Here is a 21,476-nt window from a genome sequence, read left to right on the forward strand (position 1 = left end):
AGGATAAAAGAACAAATATATCTGTAATGTCATTTTTTTTTCCTGGCATATTCAAAAGGTTTTATTTAAAGTTCCTTTGAGCTTAAAAAGATGCAATGATATCAGTGGATTTGTTTTTGCTTCTTCCCCTCTCTTGCTTCTCATTCAGAGGACAGTAAATTTGTGGACATAGACAAATCAAATTCTGCATATGCAGGTCAGCATGAACACCTTGCCCTTATTCAGAGACTGTCTCGCTCAGAGAATGTGCTCTATGGAGCAAACCTGGAAAACCTTTCTGCTGGGATGATGAGCAAATCTTGTGATAACCTCAGTGTGGAAACCAACAACAGGACTAGAAACAAAAGCAATCTTGGCAGGTAGGTTTGCCTTTTCTCTCTGAACCTGTGTAAGAAGACTCAGACATAATTTTTTTTTTTTGAAGTTCTTATAGTGGTCACACCAAAAGGTCTGGGGCTCCATGGTGCCAGCAGTAGTGCAAATGGCAGCAGTAAGTTAATAGACTAACAGAGAAGGACTTGAAAAAGAGTGACATTTAAATTTGTACCAGACTCAAGAAGAAACCACTAATTGGGTTATGAGGAAGTATAAAAATGAGGGAGAATAAATGTAAATTCTTTAATGTCTGCGTATCTTCACTGGAAATTACAGTATGTGAACTAAAAACCATCAGAAGCTGTTTTTGATCAGGAATGCAGAGATCATTACTTAATTGATTCCGCCATGTCCAAATGTGCAATTCATAGGGAACAGTGCAAGAGCTTCTCCCTCTTTGTTTTGGTGCATTCACCTGTGTAGGTGGTTACTATAGCTGCACAGCCTCAAGGCCTTTGATGAATTCTAGTGCCTTTTAGAATACTAAGAGTTAGAATAGAGGCAAGGAGAACATGATCTACCAGAAAAACCTTCAGACATGGTTTTGTTTAAATTGACAGCAGGGCTAAATTAATCATGGTGAAGCTATGCTGTGTTTTCCTGATACCTGCAGTCAGCTCAGAGCAAAACATAGGACGAGTCAGTCATGATGAGTGGTCTAATGCAGCTGTTATTTGGAAACAAATGCTGGCAAGGATAAACCATCTCTCCCCTAAAATGAAATATGTCCCAGAAATCAGGATGCTCATTGAAAGGCTATAAGCCTGTGCATTTCCAACTTGGCTCTGACAGACTAATGACAATGAAGAGTACTAAATACTACTGCTGATTTTTTATTGAAACACAATCTTCCTTTCATGCAGATCTGTATCAGGGCTATCCCAGTCGGAAATGCACATCAATTTGAATGGAAAGCAAAGGAGTTATGACTTCCTCTCTATCCATTCAACTCAGAACACAATCAGTGGTGAGTATAATAGTCATAGAGACAGTATCCTTCCATGTTTATTGTTTCAATAGAAGGATACCAACATATATTTTACTTATAGATTAAAGAACATCTATTTTTTACTTCTAGTTCTGGAAATTAATCCAGAGTTTAGCAAGACAAGCTGTTTTCTTCCCCTTAACTCCTAATATTTTTTTTTTTGCATCGGGTTCAGTGGTAAGGGACTTGGTGATAAAATGATTCTGTAATCAACTGCCTAATGTTCTCCAAAGGTGTAGTTCAGTACACCTAGAGACCCTTGCATGGGACAATATCCCTGTGCTTAGAGGTCATTGTTTGGTTCAAAACTGAGATCTACAACTCAGTAAATAATGCGTGAGACAGCTTAGGCTCCAGGTCTTTCCTCTGCTCTTGCACTTGCATGACACTTCCTGGAATAAGGACTGGATGTCTAATTTTCTATCAGAAGCCAGACTGCATGGACATGGGAAGCCAATCTATGGAATATGAAGCTATGCTTATCTGGTTAGTCTATTTAAAAATTAGAATAGTACTTTAAACACACTGTGGCAACTGCTCAATGTTAATTAGTCACCATTGCAATCAGTGTTGGTTGGATTGCACCTTCGGAGGCAAAAGGACCCACAGGGTCTATAAGGGTAGAGCCCACAGGAGATTTTGTGTCCAAATCACCCTCAGGTTCAATGGGCACTACATGCCTGACTCTTTAAATATTCTAATCTTAATCAAAATGTTGCAGAAAAAAATATATTCTCCCAGAAAGGAACATTGTTGGACAAGCTTGCACAGCTCTGTACAGAGTTTTTTTCGAAAGAATGAAAACTTCTGAATACTTGTTTGAGCTTCCTTCCAGAATTATATTGATTCAAAGTAACAGTAATGATGAAATCAAGGATAAAATATATATTAATTTTTGAAGCTCCAGTTTTGCATAATACATGAACATACTGTCTCCCAGCATTAATCTACATTTATTCTAGCTGTTTTGTTTCTGCAGCACCTGGATCACCAGCCACCCAAAAGGAAGTTTTGCTAAGTGGTCTAGAAAGAGAAATCATATGTGTCAGCCTAAAACGTGACCCTAAGAATGGATTTGGTACGTAAGGAACATAAATGTTATGCTTGTTACTGGGACTGTCAGATCCTGGTGCTAACACTGATGCTTGCTGACTCAGGCTGATTAAGACTGTAAATTCCTTTAGTCCATTTATTCTTCTTACAGAGTAAGAGTACCAGTCTCTGTAAAGGACTCAGAATTTCCAGGACTGAAAATGACTAAGCACATAAATCAAGACCATTATATTTTCAGAGGATTAAATAAGGCCACAGAGACCAATGGAACCAAGTCCTAAGAGTAGAATGAGAAAAACATGGTTTTAGTTTTGTATCTGAAATACACATGTACTGATTTTATTTATCTTAGACCTTACATGTGGTGCCTGTGGGGGTGCAAAATATTTACACCAACTTCACATGAATGTTTCTCAACTTTTGGATTGTTATCTGGATAATATTTTTGTTATCTAATACCTTAATCACATTGTATTGAGTTCTTGTGGATGAGTTCAAGCCATCAGGTTTCACAAATGACCATTAATACAGTTAAAAATAAAATTTATAAATGGTGCAGCTCTGTGTGTAATATCCTAATCCCAAATCCAACTATAATAGAAGTGGGAAGAATATATTTCAATAGTCAGAGTTAGGATAGTGAAAATTAACTACTGAAAAATAGATTTAATTTTCTTAGATCTCTTACATTAGAAGTTTACATGGCCCACCTTAGGTTTCCTGGTTGGATAATACAGAATAATGTTCAAATTTATCTCATGAGCTTTTTTACAATTTCCCTCCTGCAGGTGTTAAATGCTGCAGGTCCACCTAGCTCATGACTCATGAAAGAAAGTAGTTAGAGTCTCTAAAAGTACCGAGCCAGTAAACATTGTTATTGGGAAATTATACCAAAGTAGTGACCAAAGTCACCAGCATACTTTAATTATAATGTAAGTGTAAAGCTCTTCCAAGTCAAGACCTTGATGCCCTGTAAATCAAAGCTCCCCATCCTTCAGATCAAGTACAAAAGGTATTGAAGTAAGAGCATTTTGTGCTCCTAAGATTTATCTTTTTTAATACTGCCAGTGTTTGCATTCTCATGCTATCTCGTTTTTGCAGGTTTCGTAATTATTGGAGGAGAAAATGTAGGAAAATTAGACCTTGGTATCTTTATCGCTTCAATTATCCCTGGGGGACCTGCAGACAGAGCTGGAAATATCAAACCAGGTCATTTTCCGTACTTTTTAATTAGAATTAAAATACTTGCATAGTTTAAAGTTAGCTACTCTGGATTTATTTCCTTATTTAGACGTGCTTTCTCTTGCTTTTATCTTCTTTTTCTTAAGGTGGACGACTCATCTCTGTGAATAATATTAGTCTTGAGGGTGTTTCATTTAATACTGCTGTTAAAATCATACAGAACTCTCCCGATGAAGTGGAGCTCATCATCTCTCAACCCAAAGGTATAAAGGCAAATGCCTCTGCTGGCTCTGGGATGCTAATAGTTAACTTGGGACACTCATATTTAATAGGCACTGGGATGTAGTACTACATTCCTGCTACTGACTGCCCATTAGAACAACCATACACTAAAATAGTCAACTTCTGGTAGGTATCATGTGATGTCTCTACTACATCAGTGTGAAAAAATCTATTATGGGCTGCCTTGCTGAACACTAAAGGAATTTCAGCATTTCTTTCTGTGACACAGAGTCACAGTCCTCTGCAGTGAGGAAGCAAACACATTTCTGAACACTTACAATAGCAGTGCTCCATTCTACATTGACTAACTCATTTTATAGATCTGATTTCACAATCAGTTGAAAGAATAAGTTACTTTGTCCTCTTGTGCTGAGTTATAATAATATTTTTCTTTAAGTTTGCTTCCTATTTGTATTCAACAATTATTATTTTGGTATGGCTTTACAGACATATATGAAGAAGGATTAAATGAAGAAAAGAATCTATCAAGAGGAAACAGCACTAGTGGATCTGAGATCTCTTGTGCAGACAGCGGGAGAAAAAAGATTCAGGATTGTCATACAGCTCTCCCCAAAGAACAGGACACAAATATAGACAAACTTGAAAAGACTCTCTCTTGGAATTTAGCATCAAAATTGGGCCCTAGGATTCCAGTTCCTTCAGCTGATAGCCTGGATATAAAGGTAACTGAGATTTTGATGCTGCTCAGTAATGTTACACCCAGTACACAGCATATATACACAACATATCAGATACATGTAGAAGGGAAAGTAACTGTGAAGGAGATAGAAAACCTTGAAATAAATTACATTGGAAGTGTCAAAATGATAGATATGTCTATAATATGTGAATAAATGGGGAAACTGTTCTACAAAATGTTTTAAACATTCTCCTTCCTTTTCCAGTGGAGGGACAAAATTTTGATTATTTTCTTGCAATCTTTTAAATTTTTACACAAGTCACAGAACATGCCATGTCTAATTTCCTAATTTTAGACATCCTCCCTATATATACTCAGGTTATGTGCATTTAGACAGATTGCATTTTGAATAGCATTAGCTTAAGCTTCCAATAATAACAGAGATATAAATGGTATCGCTCTAGGTTTACAGTGACAGCAGGATCAAGCCTTTTACATCTTCTGGAAATGCTCTCTTCCTTTTTTTGAAAATTCCTTTCCCTTCCCTTTCTTTTTAAACCAAGATGCTGTAATCTCATTAAAGTTTTTATTTTTGAGACAGGCAGCTGATTCTTCCCACTTACCATCTCCATCAGAAACCAACTCAAAGGAAGTCTACACGGTGGAGCTTGTTAAAGAAGATGGGACTTTTGGAATCAGTGTGACTGCAAGTGTTACTGATAATCTTTAATTGTCTGTCAAATTGTTACCTGACTGAGAACAAAGACAGAAGATAGGCTGATAACAGAAACTGTTAGCATGGCGCATTTTAAACCTAAGTGTCCAACTGATTGACGTAGAATGCATGAAGTGCTGTCTCTGCTCATTCCCTGGTTCTTACCCACACCTTCTGTCAAAGAAGTGTCCTGGCATAAAGCACGTGGCAGTAGGGACAAACCCTTTTTGTCCTTACTGGATTTGAGAACAAGATCTACCACTGAAAGCAGAGTTTGGTCAGGGAGGACTAGAGAAGGCAGCAGTGAAAACTGTCTGCTACATTTGGATAACAAGTCCTTGTCCTAGCTACTTAAGTTGAATTTAACCCTCCAGGCTGAGATGTCTTTAGAGTCTTTGCTGAAATGGAATGTGAAGCAACAGACATTTCATTGCCTGCAGAAGAAATTAAGGGCCATTTTTTTCATCTGAATTTGGCCAGGGGATGTAGCTGGACAGAACATGATTCTTAGGTTAATCTGGAATTTCTCTGAGTGCTCAAATTCAGGTCCATGCTTGATATATTGTCCGAAAGATTAAAATTGAAAAATGGATATTGCACAGCTTAGAAGCTGGGCTAGAGAATAACTGAAAGATGCAACACCATTTTATGTGAACATAGAGAAAAATTTATGAACATTTAGTATATATTTTTATATAGTCACACAGAAATACATTGCATTTTCCTGAGAAAATAAGATTACTGCCTGTGGAAGTATATTACAGCTAGATAGGGTTTTGAAGTAATATCCTCTTTCCCTTTTTCCTAATATTAAAAGAAGAAAGTAATTCCTGAAGCCGTTACTTTGCAATGCATGTGTAAGTTGCTTTGATTTTTACCACAGGAAGAATATATGAAGACTCTAATCTCTGGGCATGTTTTGCAGGGTGGAATTAACACCAGTGTGCGTCATGGTGGGATATACGTGAAGTCAATTATTCCCAGGGGACCAGCAGATAAGGACGGACAAATAAAGATAGGTAACATGTCTGTCAATAAAACCCTGGGCTGCAGAGCTCACTGTTAGTGTGGACAATGAAACACATTTGGGATTGGAGGTGCTACAACTGCGAAGGATAATATATGGTCCATCATTCCTCAGCCTGTCCCTGTGCTATGTGTAGGGATCCCACTGAAAAAACCAGAAACCTCACACCAACATTGTAGAGTTACCTTCTGTGGCTGCCATCAGGCTAGCGACTCTGACATCACTGTTACTGTGCTTGATGGTGATAACCATCAACTAAATGTTATCACTGCATTTACTTACAGAATAGCCTGGAATGTTTTAGCTGCTGGTTATAGAATGCTCTGCAGCAAGCAGTATTGCTTTCCTATGAATTAATATTAATTTGACACATGTAAGCATGAAGACCTATTGCAACATGGGCAGCCTCGAGGTTTACACCCTCTGAACCTGAACATCAAAGCAACTGGATGTTCTTTTTTTTTTACCTCAGGAGATCGTCTGCTGGAAGTAGATGGCATCAGCCTCTGTGGCATCACCCACAAACAGGCTGTGGAACACCTTAAGAAATCTGGCCAGGTTTGTACAACAGCAGAGATCAATAAGATACACAGTTAACTAAACTGGACTTAGTATGAAGCACAGTAGCCAAGCTTGGACAAAAGAACCATCCCCCCTCTGTTCCAACCCCATTCCTCTAAACAGAAAAGTAAAACGACTTAGGACTCACTAAGTGTGCTGTATAAAAACCTGTTTATCACTGTTTTAGATTGCCAAACTGGTTCTAGAAAGGGGAAACTACCAATTGGCAGAGCCTTGTCTGACTGCTAATGACAGAAAGGAGGACCAATGTGCAGTTGTTTCTGTGGCAACATCCCTCACAGATGGCACCAAGGACTGCTGCTTTTTGACAGATGGTAAGTGATAAAGAAGAAACTCAGGGTGACTTCCTACAGTGTGTGCAGGAAAGGAATGAATGAAAATAATTTGATGCAATTTTTGTGGGTTGGAAGGAAAACTGTATACTGAATAAAATTGTAATATTCAATATTAATGACATAATCAAAAATCAATTCTGAAAAAAAATATTTCTGATGTCCGTAGAGTTATAGTGGCTAGCTATAGCTGAATTTACCCTAGGCATCAATACTGTATCTCTCAGCCTTATTGAGACTGGGCTGGCAAGGGAGCATCCCTGTCTGTGCTCCACAGCAGTCTCCTGCTCTTCCTCCACAGCAGCAAGCAGCTGTGTTGATGTGGCCAGGCTGTTACCCTGGGAGAGCCTCACCAGCACAACTGCTGATGCTGTGACAGTGATGAAGCTGGAGTGACCTGGAGACTGGCGTCACTTAATTTCTTAAAAGCAGAAGATTTAGAGATCACTTACACAGAATTTAGCCAACAAATAAATGCTGTATCTTTTACTGAAGGTTGTCTCATAAACACTAAGTCTGAACCATACTTTTCCATGGGGCAGTTATTCCTCTACACTGGAATTCAGCTACAAGCATGGTGTTTGGGAAAGGCCTGATCTCTCATTCTTGAGCAGTAGCTCCAATTCCAGCTTATGCTGGTTAGTGCAAAACCTAAACTAACACTGGGCAGCTACAGAATAGTAAAATCTATGCAACACTTACAGAAGAATATCAGAAAAAGATAGCATGTGAATCTCTTTATGTTGGTCCAAAAAGCTTTTTCCTTTATGGGCTTGTACCAGACTGTGAACACACAGTGGAATAGATTCCAGTTCTCCCTATTCTGACTGTGAGATTTCAAAGACTTACATAATATAAAGGAACACCTAAACCTTCTTTTGTCTTTATTATTAGTAGATCTACCTCTGCAGCACACAGGGAAAAAGTCTTTTGAGAGTATAGTTTATACTGGCTCCTCAGGGGGTGCATATGCCACGGTTCCCACTTTTTTTCCAATCTCTGATTTGAGCAGATAACACATTTGAAGTGAAATTAACCAAGAATTCTGGAGGCCTTGGATTTAGTGTTCTGCAGATGGAAGGAGATGCTTGCGAACACCTTGGAGGAGCTATTGTCAGGATCAAAAGACTGTTTCCAGGGCAGCCAGCTGAAGAGAGTGGAGAAATTGAAGTTGGAGATGTCATTTTATCTGTGAATGGGAAACCTCTCAAAGGGCTCCTGTATCAGGTAGCAGGAAGTGTCATTACTGGGGCTCCATCTGGGTAACAGGTTAATAAAGACAATGCATTTAAACTTAATTACCCCCAGAGGGAGGCAGAATTTGCATATAATTATTCTGATTTCTATGTAGGATTCTTCTCTAGAACTCCTATGTAGAATTTCCTTTCTAAATGAATTCTGACAGGGAATTTCTTCTGCTATTTAATTTCTAAGTTTCTACCATTAATGTATGAATTCTATTGTTAGATGCACACCAGTTGTTAATTAGTTGGAATCTTTGTTGCTGTTATGCATGATCGGAACGATTTTCCCCCTGTGGTCATTTGTGCTTTGTAATGTCATGCTAAATATAATGCCCCAGATTCAAACTTCTACCAAGAGTGGTAAGTCCTGTGTAAGTTTTTAACCTGGAATGAGAAGTTCTATACTCAATGAAGAAATTAAATGGTAATGGCCTACATGTGGATTTCTTTTTTTCATTGGAAGATGGCAGTTTGGTGAGCTATGCTTAAATAATTGACCAAAGATGTTACTGCCACATGTGGTTTGAATGGATTTGCCTGAAAATTCTGTTTTCTTCAAGAAAAGAAAATTAATTAACCTAAACCAATGTGCCTGATGTCAAAGCAGAAGTTTGTAAATAGAACTGACTTTACTTTAGATACATGTTCACCTATAAACTATGGTCCTTTTGTATGACAGCCCTTCAGTGGTGAATACTGGCCCTCAGACACTGCTGAGAGGCACGAATACCAGAAATGTAGCATTCACAATAAAAATTTTCTCCATCTCAGTTGGCAAAATGACATGTAAGATTTACTCTGTTCCATCAGAAATATAACATTCCTTCTTTCTCTTTAGGATGTCCTGCATTTGTTAAGAGGAGCTCCTCGAGAAGTTATACTGCTACTTTGCAGACCACCAAAAGGTGTTCTTCCAGAAATAGAGCAGATTTCTCTGGTAAGGCAAAGCTTCTGACAGAAACTTGCTTCTGTAAATCTGGAAAGACACTACTACATTTTCTATCCAGTCTTGAACAAGGCAACTTTCCCTTTTCTCCAAGGCCCTCTATTCCTTTTCTTTCCCTTCCTGGTTTCAACTCAACCTGCAAAGTTCAACTTATAGTTTCTTAGCAACTAAAATAATACAAGTCTGGCAGACATAAAACATATTTATCCCAGTCCAGCAACTTTTGAGTTGCTGTACTATCACTGGAGTGAAACAGCACATACCCAAGTAGGTCTTCTATCTAGTGCTGCTTCTAAAAATGCTCTACCAATCCTCAGCCAGAAAATGCAGATATTCTCAAATGCAGCTATTTTAACTCCCCAAAGTGAGAAGAAAATAAAGAACTTTTCCTATCCAGACTATCTCTTAATGAAGCTAAATAAATGGAATAATAGTTTCAACTGGTTATTCAGGTTCTTATTGATAGTTGGCAGAATCTGCAGGGGGAGAAACAAAGCACAAACAAAAAATACCCCCAAACCATAGACACTGCAGAGACTCAAACATGGCCATTAGATGTGCTGGCATTATTACTCCTGCTTCTTGAAGACGCCTCACGGACACATAACAAGAACTCTTATAAGGAATATGCATTGGCACTGCTCTTGCTCCATTCAGAATGGCCCACTGATGGTTCCCATCCCACTAGAATTTATAGCCACCCACAGGCAGACAGAAATGACAGTCAGAACCATCTGCAGGTAACAAACTGGCTCCTGCTGCTCTGCTGCAGTGTGCCCATGGCTGATTTCTGTGGTCAGCCGCACAGGAGTCAAGTCTGGAAGTTACTTCCATGGAATGAAGAGAATATAGACACAACATTGAGGCATGATATGAACATATATATTAAAAAAGAATTTCTTGCAAATAATTCATTGGAAAAAGTGATCTGGTGTAGTAGTTTTGATTGGAACTCTTGTAGAATGAGAAAAATAAGCATTAAGACAAAAGAGTTATTTGGTAAGAGAGTACCTCCTTCTATTTTTCTCCTTCCTTCCAGCTACCATTTGGTATTTTCCCATTCAGAAGCTTGTTAATTTTGCCTTTTCAAAATATTTTGCTCTTGAAGGAAAAAAGATGGGAGATTAAAAAGGAGTTACACTAACCTTTCTGGTTTTCTGATAGACTCCAGCACCATCTCCAGTTAAGGACTTTGTGGCAGAAATGCCAGGCAGCACAGAGGCAGGAAACAGTATGGATCAATCTACCAGTGATGGAGGTAGCACCTCTCCAGACCTTGAAGACTGCCTTGATTCTCCAGTGGGAGAAGATTTCAGTGAGCCTCCTGAGGATGACAGCTCAGCTTACGAAGAGCAGGAAGCTGAGTTTCAAGAGAAACCTATACAGAAACTCCCAACTTCCAGAGAAAGTTTCTATAAGCATCTTTGGAAGATTCATCAAGAAGCTTCCAGTTCTGAAGTCTTCCACTCTCTAGAGGAGGAAGTGAAGCAGAACTGCTACTCACCATGTGAATTTGGACAGGCCAAAAGGTAGGGAATACCAAAATCTGTTCTGCAGCCTTTCATTTGACTCTTAGAACTTTAAAAGTTAATTGCTTGGGTTTAAGTACAGGGCTCTCTGCTTCTAATCACTCCTGATTACTGAAGATTTTGTTTTATTATCTTATTCTGACTCGCCTAATCTGCTTTCCCTATTTACTCTCATCTTATTAGAATTTTGCATAAGTCTGCATTGCAAGATACTTGTAAGAGTTCTGCACCACTGTAATCATTTATGATGTTCAGCTGAAGGTGGTTGCCATTTGAAATCAGTGAAAAGACACCTATTCACCTAAATAGGAAACAAATACTTGCATATTGATTATATGATTTTTTGCTTTCATTTATTTTCAGAGTTGACTTAAATAGACACCAAATTTTTTTTCTTATTCTGTGTTCTCTTAATTTCAAATTTTTTCATAGGAAATAAAAACACCTCAGAAGAGAAACTGTGATCATGGAGGGAAAAAAAGGGTTATTTTATGTTTTCTGGTCTTCAGAAGCCAATAGAACCCCTGAGCCAGAGGAATTATACAATAAAATGTAGTGCAAATGGACTCAGTCTCCTTTTACACTCCTTTGGATATATCAGACACTATCACACAGAAGACAATCCATTCCATTTTCATCATCTTTCCCAGTGCAAAAAAGTAGAAATTATCAGAACAGAAAGGATTGATGCAAAAAGAAATTGAAAGTCTTCCAGAGGCCTTTAACTTTAATAGCTTTAATAATTTTATTGAGAAACTAATTTCTATTTCTCCATACAGTCACTTGAAATCATTTTGTTACTTTCGACACTCATCAAGCAGAGCCCCAGACTGTCATCTCTGGGGAGTGACAGCACTACCTGACACTGCAAAACAAGTGGGATTATAGTGGCAGTTCATCATTTTAGCATCTCTTTGTCAAGTGCAGAAGCTTCACTCAATTCATGAATGAAGCTCCTGCTTAATTATCTGCTTCTATACATCTGAGAGTAAAACCAGCAAAAATCTGTCTGCAGCAAACATACTTGCCAAGAGATAATACAGATTCAATAAAAGTAAGTTTATTGTGGGAAAATATAAATTCCAAGAAAAGTTTTGGATTCTTTCCAAGAAGGAAGTTCTGAAATAAATGTTTTTGTTTGATACATTTTCAGTATCATTTAGTATCAGCTTTTGCATTTTTAAAAGGCAGCCAGAGAAGTTTAGGATGCCATACATTTTAAACAGTATTTTTAACATAATCTCAATTTCAATCCTTCCAGCTAAAACCACATAAAATACCCAGGAAGAAATAGGCATTAATAAAGGACTTCCTTTTGATTAATGAAGAAATTTCTCCTGATTGCTCAAAATATTTCATGCAAATGTATACATTTTCTGATATTAATTTTACAGATATCTTCTGTGATTTCATATGGGATGTGAATTAATTTTAATTTTAGTTGTCTAGGTTTGCTTGGGAGATGATGGACAGTTCACTTCTATCAAAGAGAAAAAGATCCTGGCTGATGAATATGCCACTTTAGATGTTTTTAAGATGAATGAATATTTAGCAATATTTCAATAAGGATTGATATGAATACTTTAAAAAAATATGTTTTCAGCATTTTTATGAGCTTTAAATGGTAAATTTTTGGGAGGCGATGTCACAGTTGTCCTTCATGAAGGACAACAGCCAAAACTATTAAACACAGCATGTATGATTACAGTTTGGGCTTGAACATTAAAAGTGCTGAATACTTTGTCTGCAATATAGTGGAATAGAATCAATAATAATTTTAATTAAATTAATTTAAGAAGTCCATTGGTGGCTTTCAGACAACTCATATGCTTCAAGGCAAGCATAAGAATAAAGGCAAACTTATAAAGAGGAGTAAAGACTTCTTTTCATGAAGAAACAGGAACCACTTCATATTTCATGTTTCTGTTCTGTGCTCAGTTACCAAGGAAAGACCTGTAGAAGCCAGAAATGTGGCTGGCATTCCTTTTTCCAGAAAAATGCTAATATAAAAATTGTAGTGGTATTTTAATGTCCATACTGCTTACCAGAAAAGTTAATTAATTTGTTTATGGAAGATGAAATAATTAATGGTCTGGGCTTTGTCCAATTATTCTTTTTGAGAAGCAACCAAGTACTAATTAATGCCATAAAAAAATTAAGAGTGCAAGAGTTTGCAAAGGTAAATAATGAAAGTTTTTTAATCTTTCAAGTAGCTTTGCAAAATATTGATTACTTACTTGTTTTTGTACTACCCTTGGAGGATTCAGACAGCAATTCAATACCATAACTAGTAATTCAGTTAAAATGAAAATAAGGTAATACATAAAGAGTAGACTTTTCAGTGGCCATCTAAGAAAGTATATGGAGGAAAACCCCAGCACTGCAATCTTTTTATTTTTCAGCCACGTATTTAGTAAGAGTCATGATGACCTATTGAACACAAAATGTATGCCTGAAACTCTCTCTCTAACCCCTATTGATGAAGAGTATCTCACTGTCAGCTCAATGTCTGTGACCTCACTTCCACGAGGAAGAAGCCCCAAGACAGTCTCTGCAACCACTGCGACCCCAGAGCCACATGTTGGTGGTCCCTCATCATCATCCCTGCCTGCCAGAGAGACACATGACAGTGACAGTGAATGGGAAGACTTGGAGGAACCAGAGGAAGAGAAGGAAGAAAATAAACTCTGCATTCAGGTATGTGATGGGCACCAAATTACCAACAGGTAGAATACAAGGGAAAAGAAACAATTTGAACAATGTTACAGACTTAGACATTAATTTTAACTCATTTTCTGAGCTATTTCCACATGATTTTTTTTTTTTTTTTTTTTACTTTCCTGAATATCCACAATCTTCAAATAAAGCAGACCTCCCACTATGCCCAGCTCTCCAGAATTCTTAACCATTTGCCTTAGGGATATTTCTTTTTTCTTGATATCTTACTATTTCTCCAACTTTCCAAAATTCTGCATTATTATTCTCAGTGTATGAAGGCCTAAAAGCTTTCTAGTAGCTTCTAAAATTAATTGGAGTCAGCTACTTGGGTTTTTTCTGCCATGTTTCAAGGCCATGCAGAAAATCACTTTGTTACAGTGATACTGCTGTAATGTCCTGATAAGAAAGTATGATCCTTGTGCTAATTACTATTCAAAATATAAGGCTCATATTGAACATCTTGCATTCCTACGACACTAATGAGCTCTGAATTCCTACTAATTTGAGAGCACCGTGAACAAAATTTAGCTCCAGGCATTTCCTTCAGTGGGACAGCAGTGGCAGTAACAACAGCAATCTTTGCACCCTGCTATGGCAATGCTTGTCAGCTCCGAGGCCTCCAAGCCTTTCTTACACATTCCAGATGCCTAATTCCAGGTCCTAGTGGCATTCTCTGCTTTACTAGGCCCTATAAATCAACCAGCATGAACCTCCACAATTCTGGGATATGGCAGAACACCTTTTACATACTCTTGTACCATCTGAGGATCTGATTCCTACCTGCATATAAAAATTATGGAAGATGTTACTGAAGCAACAGAAAAGCCTACATCAAACACACCCTGTGCTTGTTTTAACAGGAAATGGAGATCTTTGTGACTTTGACAAAGTCAGAGAACAATGGTTATGGATTCTCTGTAGTTCTTAACAAAATGGACACCTGCCTGTATGTTGATGAAATCTTGAATGATCCTGCCCTTTCTGATGGAAGATTGAGAAGAGGAGACAGAATCATTATGGTACAGTAATTGTTTGAGTTTATGCAGAGGATAAAATATTTGCAGATCAATGTCATTTAGCTTTGGCATTCTTCATTTAGTGTCACCTGTTTATCCTGTATTTAGGTATGTAAATAAATAATATAATAAATCTAATTCTGCTGACCTCAGTTGGATAAATTTCAGGCTGAATAGATTGTATGATTAGGGAAATAAAATGCATCTAGGAGCAATTCAAGACAAGTGAGACATTAAATGCCTTCCCAATGAAATGGTGTAAACTGAATTAATGTAATAAGGTGATAGGTGACACACAAAGGATGCAGGAATTATGTCCTTTGTAAGGTAATAACAAAACCTTTTTTCAGCCTGGTTCATGTTCAATTTTTTGCACAAGACCCTCTTCCTTGTTTTTTTGCAAAAGATATTGAGTTTCAATAGGAAAAAAAAAGGCAATTTTTATTAAAGCTCTGCATTCAGAAAAATAAAATTTCAAAAAAGAAATATTACTGCAGTCTTAATTGTTAAATTTATTAACATTAAATACCATAGCAAAGCAATAAAAAGGAAGTAGAAATAATTTAAGTTCATATGCAAAATTCAGAGTAGAGGGAGAAGTAAATAATGGTCAATGAGATCTGTGACATGATTTTTCTGGTTTGTCATTTAGGTGAATGGAATTGATGTCACATCTTTACCATGCAATGAAGTCCTGACTTTACTGCAAAGCTCTCCTCCAGATCTGCACCTTGTGGTTGGTCGTGCTGACAGTGACCCACGTCCCTCAATTAGGCCAGAGGAAATTCCTGAAATTACTCTCACAAAGGGTGTCGATGGACAGCTAGGTGTGTAGTAAATGCTGTATTTGCTATTTTGGACAGGAATGACATCATAAGATAATCACAGGAATGACAGCATAAGATAATCATAAGCAAATGTGCTCTGGGATCAGTATGATCCAAACTGACCTTGACACCTCTATGCTATTCATGATCACCCATGACCAAGGAATAAGAGCTTTTTTTGGGGGGCAACACCTAAGAGGGAAGACTAATATTTCTTATTAGACTAATGAAGGTAGCTGGAAAAATGATCTTTGCATTATCACCCTATTAACTGAAATTTCTGACAGATTTCCGAGTCTCATATTTTTGTGTTACTTATATACATAAGTTTTGGGTAGTTGGATAATAATGTCTACTACCTGCAGAGACACATAAAGATCTATTTGGAGGGAAAGAAAAAAATTGAAGAAAAGGTAAAGTTTAAGATGGATGAGCCACAGGTTGAGACTACAGTTTGCTATTCAAAATATCTCCACTTGAATCCTTGATTCACCACAGACACAAGGCTTTATCTACAAACAATACAAACGATAAAAGAAATCCCCACAATGTGAGTATCTTGATATTTCTGTAGCATGTTATGAGTACTGAACACAGATAAAACTGTAGACTCAGGAACCAGTATGGCTATATTTGTTCATGTACAACATCCTGTTTCCAGGTAGGAACTAGTTTGCTCAGAGATTCCTTGAGTGTTGTTTGCACTGTGTAGGTGCCTCCTCAGCTGTTGTAGGCTTCCCTTCCCAGTGGCACCCTGAAGACTGCAAGGCATTTAAATGGGCAGGTAATGAGGGAGCTGCTGCTATGCAGCTCAGTGTCCTATTGCAATGACTATCAAACATCAGATGAAATAAAGCACTAGGGCAGCACTGAAATACAGAGATGGACGCCACCATTTAAGTTTTTCCATACTTTTTTTAACATCTAATGGCATTTCACTCTTTCAGTCCAGCTTATACATCCCATCTTACTGGGGCAAGACTGTTATTTATAATGTCAGTGATTTCTTCAGCCTATCTTTCAGTGGCTCACATTTATTCCACTTTAAGTCACTGACAGTGAAATTTAAAACACTCTGCCACAAAAGATGCTTTCTCTGCATTATTCTAGGCTTGAAGCTGACAGGAGGAGCTGGAAGCAAGTTACAAGGTATTTATGTGCTAGAGATAGTGCCTGGCTCTCCTGCCAGTGTGGAAGGCAGTTTGCAGCCACGAGATCAGATTGTTTACATCTGTGGACTGTGCACTGAGGGCATTAGCCTGGATGATGCAGTGAGAGTGTGTGAAGCTGCCACCCAGAATGTTCGAATCAAAGCCACAAGGTAAATCTGAGCATACTTGATCCTAATGCTGAAGAAAGTTTCTAAATTTTACATCAACAAGTCAGAAAACACAAAACTGAAAAATGCTTTATCTCAAAGGTCTGAATGTTGCAACCTGATAAATAACATTCATAAAACATCTTAACTCCTTGTAATTACAACTAACACAGCAAGTATAAGTAGACTCATCCAACACAAATGAGAACTCGTGAAATTTCATCATCCAAAACCAAATGTCAAGCCTTTAACTGTGAGGCTGAGCAGCATTTTCATATGTTCTTGTTCTCTAGGGAAAATCTTTGTATTTCCATCACTAGCATCAACCTTCTCCTTACAATCTCAGATTCACAACTACAAGCAAGAAACTATCTCTGATCAGAAATTCTGAGATAATTCCAACAGCCGAACATTTTAGAAAGGTACTAAAAATGCAGCCTTTAACCTGCAGCATGACCAGAAAGTCTTTCCAGGCCTGAACAATAATTGGCTGTAAAGGACTTCGCTCATCAGTTCATGACTGCACTTTTGATTCATTGTGTTCCACAGTCTGGTATCACACCAGCTCAGTCCTGGACTGATGCAGAAATAGCTTCCAAAGATCTCAGAGGAACGGTAAAATATTAACTCAAAGCATGTGAGAAACTGAGTTATGTAACCAGAGCATGTGACAGAATGGCTGTCACAGCTGTTCAAACTTTTATCACTGTTTTATTAACTTGCACTTATCTAACAGAAGAAGAAACTGCTGCCTCATTATACATCTTGCTGTACACGAAGTTAGTAGGCAGCATGTCCTGATTGTCAGAATTTACAAACTAAGGAGGTAAACAGAACTAAGGTAAAAGAAACTTAAAAAATAGCAAAGCTGGTAGCCAAAGCTGAATTCAAAATGGACCAGAAAGCAGTTCTGTATTGGGCCAGGTGATTTAACATGCTTATTTTTTTCCCCAATGCATTTCAATAAAATATTTCACTACAGTCAAATATTTCCATATACTGATATCAATTCTCTTTAGAAAAGCACCACTAACAAAATCATAGAAGGACAACTACTATTTAGACAATTGAATTTCTAAAAATAATTTTCATATGTGCTTTACAAAGCATGCAGCGCTTAATGGCTCACATATTTCACTTTTTCTGCCCCCAGAAATGGCAATCCAGTGGTTCCTATAGAGCAGGAAAATAGTAAGTAAGGCTAATATTTTTGGGGTTTAGTTCAAAACTTGCTTCTGATTTTGAAAATAAACATAAGGTATTGATTAATTGCATTTAAAACTTATTAATAAATTGTAACTTGCCGTTCAGTATTTCTGTTATGGCCATTTTAAGGGTCTGAAGAAAATCTGGTAGCTGTTTAAAGACAGAAATAAAATGTATAGTTCTCTGTAAAAAAGTAAGTTGTTACATATTCAGTTTCTATTTTTTAAATTTTTATTAAATAGGAATTTTATGTGGTCATATTTCAACACCTGTTTTGACTGCAACTATTCTCTAAGAAGTTTTCCAGCACTTCTTGAGCCACTATTTAATATGAGCCACTACTTCATCATCTAGACCACCTTTTAAAACTGTTATTAATGAAGTATATAAAATCAGCAGGCAGCGCTAATATCTGTTAGTAAATATAAAAGCATTCCTATAAGGGGACATATTTGATACTCTAACTGATATAAAACTTCAGCAATCATCTGCACCACAAAGACTTGACCAGAATTGCTCTAGCAGCCTAAGGAGTCTCAGCAAGCACAGGCTGGACCTGCATCCTCAGGTGGAAGGAGAGGTATCACATCTAGGTCAGCACATACAAAGGTGTTAGTTATACAAGTAATACTTTCCAATGCACACTTGGTTGCAGCATTAAGTCAGGCCTAACCCCAGTTTCATTTACCTGACTGGATATCTCAATATTTGGTATTTTTTTAATCATGCAAAAATTACTTCAAAAAGTAACACTGGACCACAATTATTCACATGCTTACACTCATCTGAATACTGGCATATGGCTACCTGAAGAACTTATTCCAAGTCAAGTTAGTTACAGATTTCCTTACACATGTAGCCATGTGTTTGTTTCCATAAACTGAAGCAGTTTTCTACAAGAAAGGGATAAAAGTTACGTGTACTCTGCGTTAACAGGATAGAACTAAAGCATGGCAAGTGTGTATCCTGGTAGGACTTCGTTTACACAGCCTTGTGTGAGCTTTGCAGATTCCAAGATTTCTCAAGACACCTTCAAATAAGTAACCAGACCTGATCCACCTCTGATAGAGTTATGAACTCTGCACTGGCACATTTACCTGCCTCTTCTATAAAATAAGATGTGTAAGGGCCTGCACATGGGTCAGAGCAATCCCAAGCATAAACACAAGCTGGGTATAGAACGGATTGAGAGCAGCTCTAAGAAGGACTTGAGGGTGTTCGCTGATGAAAAGCTAAATATTACTGAGCAATGTGCAGTCACAGTCCAGAAATCATATCCTTGGCTGCACCAAAAGCAGTGTGGCCATCAGGCTGAGAGAGGGGATTCTGCCCCACTGCTCTGTGGGACTGCAGTGCTGGAGTGCTGCATGCAGCTCTGCGGTCTCCAGCATGAGAAGCACATGGACCTGTTGGAGCGATTTAAAGGGTCAGAGGGCTGAAGCACCTCTCCTGTGAAGACAGGCTGGGAGAGTTGGAGTTGTTCAGCTTGGACAAGAGAAGACTTTTGGGAGACCTTACAATTCCTTCTACTACCTAAAGGGGTACTGCAGAGAGACTTTTGACGAAGGCATGTGGTGATAAGACAAGGGGGAATGGCATCAAACTGAAAGAGGGCAGATTTAGATTAGATAGAAGGGAGAAATTCTTTACTGTGAGGTTCGACACTGGATCAGGTTGCCCAGAGAAGTTGTGGACATCTCATCCTTGAAAATCTTCAGGTCCAGGCCGGATGGAGTTTTGAGCAACCTGATCTAGTGAAAGGTGTCCCTGCTCATGGCAGAGGGTGGGAACTAGATTATCTTTTAGGCCCTTTCCAACCCAAACTGCTCTATGATTCTATGATTCTTTCATTTTATAGGCACTTTGAAAAACCTATAGTAATTTTGTATTTGGTGTTCCATTTGCTATCATCACTCATAGATTTATAGATAAATTGGCAATAATTTGTTATTAAGAAAGCAAACCTTCATTTTTATAGACTTAGTTACAAGAACACATACTAAAATTGCAATTGCAACAGTTTTTTTAAACTACAGGACATTCATTATTTTCAATAATTCCCACATTAAGAGTATTTTGTGGAAGACAGCTAAGATCACCAAAATATGATAAAGCAAAACCATAAAAGTGAGGGGGCTGGTAGAGGTGGGAGTGTTCCTTCATCTGCCTGATCATTGCCACATGTCTAGAGTGACTCAGTCTGATCTCTGATTGTCGTTACAATTTTTAAAATAACAATGGCTAAGATGCAGTAGCTCTGCAATTCATGACTGAAATGTTTATATCTCTGTGCTAATTGGCAAACTTAATCATGCAGTGGTCTCACACGGCTTCATATAGCATCAATATTGGATATTGATGCTTTGTTTAATAACCTAAGCACAGAGTTTTCATTCCATGCGTACATGAAGTTTAGCAAGAGGCCTGTCAGAACAAACATATGTGTATGTTTTTAGGGTCACCAGCTGAAACAGAGAAAGCCAAAATTTCTTTGTCAAATGAAAACCTGAACTCCAAGGAACAGCATCTGCTGCATCAACATGGTAAGGAACTTTTCATTTTTCAATTAGGGTAAGTAAAATTGTGTTCTTTGAAAGAAAATTAAGTCTATAAGTGATAATAGCATCACCTGGGAAAGATTAATTCTTCATAAAAAATCCTGCCTCCCTCAGAGTTTCAGAGAATATTTATACATTACTGTTCTCCATCTGGTGGCTCTGCAGCATGCAATTCTTAAAAGCTTGTTTTGGAACCTGCTCACAGGGAGGTAAAAAGGTCACAGTGTGGTTCACATTTCAGGAGTTTTAGGCCATATAAATCCATAGGATTTATTTTGTATTTCACATATAAAATATAACATGTTTTATTATGTCTCTGAATGAGATTTTGAGTGTTATACAGTAGAGTATTTTATCGGGACAACTATCTAAAAATTGTTGTTGCTTTTTCACAGAGAAACATTTGGAGGAAACAAACTGTGATGCTCAGCAGAACACTCCCGATTCTCCAGAATGTAAAGTAAGTGACACTCTGAGGTGTGAGGTGGTTCATCAAGTGAAGTGAGCTCTATGGCGAGAGGTTTTTTCAATAGTGATATTTAATGTATTTTCTTCCTCTCTTTGAAAATGTGAATATAATGCACTTGGAGAGTGTCCTGTAAGTGTTGAATTGTATTCAGCATTCACAGAGTAGAATGCACTGGGCACTTCCTGGGGACAGACTCTTCTGTTGCTGTTTTTCAATGCTTAGAAAGAAAGTAGCACAGGAAAAAGACACAGAATGCCACAGCATGGGATTCTGGGGAAAATATATGCAATTATGAAACATTTTCCACAGTAATCTTTGAAAACTGAGATTAATATGTTTCATTCTGCAATTTTCAGATAGACATTTGAAAAGAGAGTAAAATTAGCCCAAATCTTTGCAGTATTATGCAGCACTGATGTAGACCAATATGGTTTGAATTTGGCAAGAGTAATGCATTTTTAAAGTTATT

The 21,476-nt window shown here is 37.7% G+C and overlaps 1 protein-coding gene across 1 annotated transcript in view; it reads left to right on the top strand.

The window, feature by feature from the left end:
* Window positions 1-21,476, top strand: part of FRMPD2 (FERM and PDZ domain containing 2) — a 59,813-nt gene that overhangs the window by 31,456 nt on the left and 6,881 nt on the right. The window contains exons 17-36 of the mRNA XM_053949284.1: window positions 149-359; window positions 1,239-1,342; window positions 2,343-2,441; window positions 3,518-3,625; window positions 3,745-3,861; window positions 4,328-4,563; window positions 5,122-5,226; window positions 6,161-6,254; window positions 6,735-6,820; window positions 7,011-7,158; window positions 8,189-8,403; window positions 9,259-9,357; window positions 10,531-10,895; window positions 13,298-13,592; window positions 14,474-14,632; window positions 15,282-15,456; window positions 16,567-16,777; window positions 17,928-17,965; window positions 20,437-20,523; window positions 20,934-20,998. Of these exons, the coding sequence (XP_053805259.1) occupies window positions 149-359; window positions 1,239-1,342; window positions 2,343-2,441; window positions 3,518-3,625; window positions 3,745-3,861; window positions 4,328-4,563; window positions 5,122-5,226; window positions 6,161-6,254; window positions 6,735-6,820; window positions 7,011-7,158; window positions 8,189-8,403; window positions 9,259-9,357; window positions 10,531-10,895; window positions 13,298-13,592; window positions 14,474-14,632; window positions 15,282-15,456; window positions 16,567-16,777; window positions 17,928-17,965; window positions 20,437-20,523; window positions 20,934-20,998 (3,017 nt within the window). The remainder of the gene's footprint in view (window positions 1-148; window positions 360-1,238; window positions 1,343-2,342; window positions 2,442-3,517; window positions 3,626-3,744; window positions 3,862-4,327; window positions 4,564-5,121; window positions 5,227-6,160; window positions 6,255-6,734; window positions 6,821-7,010; window positions 7,159-8,188; window positions 8,404-9,258; window positions 9,358-10,530; window positions 10,896-13,297; window positions 13,593-14,473; window positions 14,633-15,281; window positions 15,457-16,566; window positions 16,778-17,927; window positions 17,966-20,436; window positions 20,524-20,933; window positions 20,999-21,476) is intronic.

The sequence above is a fragment of the Vidua chalybeata genome, chromosome 8 (genome assembly GCF_026979565.1).
Source record: "Vidua chalybeata isolate OUT-0048 chromosome 8, bVidCha1 merged haplotype, whole genome shotgun sequence".
Lineage (NCBI taxonomy): Eukaryota > Metazoa > Chordata > Aves > Passeriformes > Viduidae > Vidua > Vidua chalybeata.